The 6,000-nt window shown below is 38.7% G+C and overlaps 1 protein-coding gene across 1 annotated transcript in view; it reads right to left on the reverse strand.

Annotated features, from left to right (window-relative positions):
- Positions 1 to 5,799, reverse strand: part of LOC149197781 (uncharacterized) — a 272,825-nt gene extending 267,026 nt beyond the window's left edge. Inside the window, exons 1-2 of the mRNA XM_089405968.1 lie at positions 5,267 to 5,799; positions 5,056 to 5,178 (exon numbers count right to left, since the gene is read on the reverse strand). Of these exons, the coding sequence (XP_089262094.1) occupies positions 5,056 to 5,178; positions 5,267 to 5,657 (514 nt within the window). The 5' untranslated portion in view covers positions 5,658 to 5,799. The remainder of the gene's footprint in view (positions 1 to 5,055; positions 5,179 to 5,266) is intronic.
- Positions 5,800 to 6,000: the final 201 nt, after the last annotated feature.

Consider the following 6,000-nt stretch of genomic DNA (forward strand, 5'->3'; position numbering starts at 1 on the left):
TTTACATTGACTTTAATAAAGTCACTTTAAAATTAGACTTTAGTAACTTTATCACTTAAAGTCACTTTTAAATTAGATTTGACTTTATAAAAATTATAAAGTCACTTTAGGAGAAAAATTAAATTCTTTTGGACACTTTTCCCTAGGCCAAAGATCAAAGCCTGAGGGAACCACCTGTCCTCCGATACTAAATTTCAACAAAATTTCCTGCCCCCTCCAATCTATCCTCAAATCTCAAACGTGTAGCCATATGACCTACTCAACTGATAACAAGGTCCAACCCTTTTCTTGATGAATAATCTGCAACTCTCCTACAAATCCTAGTGTCTTTCTTATTTGGTTTCCCCTTCCAGTATCATGTGCTCTGATACCATGTAAAAACAAATTCTTTGACCCAATCACCAGTTTTTAATTTCAATATGTTTTCTCGATTTAATATTCATTCATAAATGTATATTCATTTGAACTTATAAATGAAAACACATTGAATCATTTACTTCAAATGTTGAGAGAAAACTTCGAAAATCAATCACATAAAAGACAATTTTTTGGACAATGCCCCTAGAAAAACCCCAAAGGGAAACTAGTCGAGAGAGTAACTTTTATTTTAGGATCATAGAAAAATGAGTTTACAGCAAACTTTTTCTAGCAAGAAACACAATACTTATCTCGAGAACTGTGCCCTTTCACCACATCAATTTATGTGCCAAACTTCTCAAAATCTGTGCCTGATTTCCTGTATGGCTTGTACAGCCAGTATGGTCTGAAATGGCAGCAATAAATACCATCGAAATCTATGCAGTGATGCCTTGATTTCTGTGCAAAGACTCAGCCTCGAAATCTCTGCAAGGTGCATCAATTTCTGTGCAATTAATCAGCCTCAAAATCTGTGCAAATGAATGCTCAGTGCTGGAATATTCTCCTTGGTTTGCATGCCAAATCTCTTGGAACTTATGCCCCTTCTTGCTGCTCCTGCTCCTTTTCCTTCAACGCTTTTTCTCCTCTCTCTCTCCTCAAGAATGAGCGAAAATAAAAATTAAATGTGACTTTCCCTAGAAACTCCTTATATGTCTCATTCTAACGGTTGTAACTTAAACCTAAGATCTAATGGCTCAGAATAAATCCTTGGCCAATAAGATCTAGGGTTGTGATTTAATATCTCATTATCGCAACTTAAATCATTTAAGTCACATTAATTATTAAATAATGCATAAAAATCACTCTAACTTTAAACATTATAAAGTTAATGTTCTAGAGACCACTTTTTGAACATTCTCCCACATGCTAGACACCAACCCAATGTGGAAGACACTTGTCCGAGCTAATTTCAACAATCACAAATATGAGCTTTTCTTAAACCATCAAATTCTATAGGATTCTTCAAATCTTTTGAGAGAGACAAAGGTGACTTTGCAGTAGTACCTGCTCAGATGGCACTGGGCAGCATTAAGTACAAGGCATAACAGCATGATCTGAGGTCAATCCAGATCAGATTGTTGCAGTTTCTCTCTTTTAGACTATTGTATACAGTTTCCAGCCCCCCCTCTTCAGAATAGATAGTTCCCAGTAGCTGGCCGGATAATAGCAACTCTGAGTCAGATAGCATTGCCTCGTGATTCTGTAGTGTTATCCACTTTTCATATGGATAGTTCATCTAGATGTTACTTTTCCTTTGTCCACATATAAGAAAGCATATGCATTGACAACTAGATTATATGCGTATTGTATTCATGAATATTATGCAATCAAGAAACCTCATCCAATGCAGTAATAATCATAGCTTTGGCTTTCTCTTGACCAAGTTTTCCCTCAAATTATTTAGTTTTTATTTGACAGAATACCCTGTCAATTCTAGTGGATGCACAGAAATATATGATGCTTCAGGCAATGGCCTGTCCTGCTAGCCTGCCTTTTATGTCACTGCCTATCTCCAACTTTGATTGATGCACTAAGTAAAAGGGAATGTCTTATAGTTTTTTGCTCTTATGATGCCTTACCATATGCGTGGGGGTGTACTCCTTTCCCTTAAGACACGCTGACTGTAGGAATTAAAGGCAGCATTAACATTGCTGCTGATAACTCCAGAGAAACAGTCCCATGCTAATATTGCCTTCCAACTCAATTTTTAAATGATACCATTTTATATATCTTCGTTCTGCTGTAAATGAGTCATGCTGTAGGACTGTGGGTGATCTGTCTGCTACCAGATCTCCTTTCTTGCTGAGTCCATGATTTAGGAAGAACAACTTTGAGCATAACTGTCTCCTTGCTGGCCTAGAGGTTGCTCTTTACAAAAATGAATGTCCATATATTGTGAACTTTATATCTATGACAATAACATGCTGGAAATGGTCTCTTCACTGCTGCCACCTAATGATTTGAAGATGGCACCCCGGGAATGTACCTTTACTCATTTGACTGCTGAAACTGATCCTCTTAAAGCTCAAAATGCTTATGCATTTTAAGGGGTAACAGTAAACATAGAAAAATCTCTTGAGGCTCCAAACAATGAGTTAGCTATAACACTCTTCCTGGATGTGCTCTTGAAATAAAAAAATTTAAACCAGTTGGTGGCTTTACCTAGAAAAGGGAAATTTTAAACCAGCAGGTGATTTTACCTAGCAAAGGAGATCAAGATAGTTTTGCACTATGACCATGCCATTGTGTCCATCGGACAATCCATTATATGGTGGAACATGTGCAAGCAAGTTGTTCACACCAATCATTGGGTAGCCATCACTGAAGCGACACTGGTACTAGAACTAGTTGCAAGGGACCACATGGGCACAAAACAAGACTTTGAGCTTCAGCAACCAGGTCAACTCTGATCATGGAGGTACACCCCGGTGGAGGAGAGAGAGGTGTCTCCAACCTCGAGCTTCTGTCAGTCTTTTATGGTACAATCTGATGAATCTGCAACTACCTGCAAATGTTCTATTGATTCTACATCTACCGGGATCAGAGCAAACAAAGTCCAAACCATGCAGAGAAGAGAAATAGTGAAACTATTTTCTAACAGCAAAGTCAAGCTTTGCATCAGGGTCTAGGGCGCACATAAACCACTAACTAGCTTCAGTGCACTCTTGGTAGCATTTATCCCTGGATTCAGGATGCCAGGAAGGAAGCCTGGACATTTGTGGGTGGCACCACTACAAGGGAACACACAAACACAAACACTAAGTATACAGTGTTTCAGGCAACAAAACCAATGTTATTGTGCATATTTGTGAGATTCACAAGAAAGAGGAGGGATCAAAAGGAACTAACTAGAAAACCTTAATTTTGCATTAAAGATAAACCAGCACAAATGCACTATAGAGATAAAGCACAACTGTGCTATAAAAGCAGAATCAAAAGCAAGTGCTCTAGGGAGAAAAACAACCATGAACAATAAAACGCAATTATGGTGCCCATAAGCTAAATCACTTGCATAAAGAATGAATAAATGATCACAAGATATATGAAATTACAACTGAGAGTTGTGTAAATATATTACTAGCACAGCCATTATATGGCTGATAAATGCCAATAGCAATCAAAATATTTATGTGCCATTTGTAGCTCTGAGAATTGGTAATGCCAGGAAAAGAGGAGTGGACATAGAAAACTGAAAAACTGTTGGAAAACCCTTGATTTTATCCATTGAATTGTGTATATGACTAAGAATATTCTCACATTATTAAATCTAGACCATCCATAATTTTCAATCCTTTAAAGAATGGAAAGTCTGGAAGCCCTATTCTGAGATAGACCACGCCTATAAAATAAAATATATACACAACTAAGAGTAAGGTGCTTTCCAACAGAAGGGTTATGGGCCCACATTGACTAGGTCAGCTTTAACCAAACGTAGAAATACAATAAATGAATGTTGACTGGGTAGGACTTAACAAATTCTAGAAATACAATAAATGAATTTGTCTAGGTCAGCCTTATCTGAAAACGGGAGTGGCTTAATTAAAAGGTTGGCCTTGGCAGAAAATAAAGATTACACCCTGTATTCAACACCTCCCCCCCCCCTCTTAATCTGTACAGGAGGCTACATAGAGAAGACCATCACAAAATACAAGTAGCCAGGGGCTGAACAGGAGCCAAATACAGAAGTCTTTACATATAATCCCCCTTGAACACCATATCTCCCACACCAATATGATTCCACAAACTGGTAAAGGTGGCCTCCGACAAAGGTTTTGTGGTTTTGTGAAGGTGTTGGCAAGCTGCTCTGCTGGGGTTACAAAAATTGGCACAAGTTGTCCCTGAGAACAAAGCTGCCAAATGTAGTGGAGCAAGCCCAAATAGTGTTCTGCAAGGTGGGATCCATATAATTCATAATTCAACGACACCTGTCTGCCCAGTCACTGTAGGAGTAGCATCATCGTATTGTGACTACGGTGTGGGTCGTTAAGGTGGTTGGGACTTGAATCTGGTCTCACATTTAACACAGCAACAAGACCTGGTGGGTGAGGGCTATGGAGATGGTGGAACCCGGATCTGTGCACTTAAAGTGCTTTGATTTAACCGCTTGACCATCCAGTCCACGCAATTATCAGCTCAGTTGCCGTAGCAGAAGAACAAATAAAGCCAGGCATAGCAGAATTAAGCAAGTACAACTCACTCGTGGCTCAGCTAATTCCAAAGGGATTTTTCAAGATTTGAAGTTCGGTCTTTTTGTCTAAACTATTAATGACGAGCATTGTCAAGACTCTGCCATCAACATAATTTGCATTGACAGACAGGGTAGGGAATGAAAATCTAAGCCTACTTACTCTGAATTGCAATCTACACGAAACGAATATGAAGGATTTGTACTTTTACTTTATTTGGAATGCAGAACTATATCGTTAATGTCTTCTTGTTTTTCACCGTGGAGTGCAATATGGTTATAAATGGGACCAATCTTTGGAGTGTCAATAACCACTGAAATAATTTCACTTTGCATAGATTTTGTTCTAACCTCATGGGATTAAAAAAATAATAATAATAACACCCCTCACCCCACTTGACGGCCCCCATAAAAAAAAGGCTATCTATGAATATTATATACAAAAAGGATATGAATCCCACTGAAAATCTCGCTTAGAAAATTCCGAAATGAGACGAGTAAGGTATCCAACCACTCTTTTGAGAAGAAAACTCTAAATTGAGGATCCATGCTGGGGTTTCTCATGTAGGGAATAGCTGCAAATGAGGTTTGAAGATTAAATATATGATCAGTGAAGAACAACAAAGAGATTCAATAAAAAATAAATAATAAACAGAGGCTTACCAAACCAGGGGCTCCAATCATCCGCATTATGCAGCAAATCATTGCCATACCGGGCAAAGAACTCAACTACTTTGTCCTGCCTGCCCTTCTGCAACGCATAGACGATGTAGTAGCGAATAGTCGAGAGTTCGAGTTTGGCCAAAGTTGAATTGAACCGCATATCCGCGGGCGAGAAGAAGCACTGTTTCAGGAAGCCCATGAGACCCACGAGTTTCTCTGCCTCGAACTTGGGGACGTAGACTGAGAAGATGAGATCCAGAATTTTGTCCACCTGGAATCCCTTTCCTATGTCAGTGGAGATCTCGGCCTCAAAGGCTCTCAGTGTATTTGTGAAACCTCTGAATATTAAGAATTCTCTCATCAGCTCCTCTGCGTATTGCATGTTTTCCATGGCTGTGCCCGCTGAGGAGAGGCCAGAACCGTACTTTGTTTTCCTGCTGTTTATTGTCAATCCATGGCAGATCGAAAGATTTGGATTGAATTTTATAGTTTTGCAATGGGAGGAGGAATTTGGTGTTTTAGAAAACGATAGCTGATAGAATCTGGATTAACGAAAGTAAATGTGGAATCTCAGTTAGTGGCACTGTTGTTATGAGTTGAACTGTAAGTGCCAAGCAGTCATCAATTAGCGTACTCTAAACGGAAAATAATCGAAATTCCGGTAATAAGATTATAATAAAATTTCGTAGAAATTTTTGAAAATGTGGGTTATACTTGTGAAATTTTAGGATTCT

Source organism: Pinus tabuliformis, chromosome 2_2 (genome assembly GCF_031772625.1).
Source record: "Pinus tabuliformis cultivar Carrire ecotype Pingquan chromosome 2_2, CPIR1, whole genome shotgun sequence".
Classification (NCBI taxonomy): Eukaryota; Viridiplantae; Streptophyta; class Pinopsida; order Pinales; family Pinaceae; genus Pinus; species Pinus tabuliformis.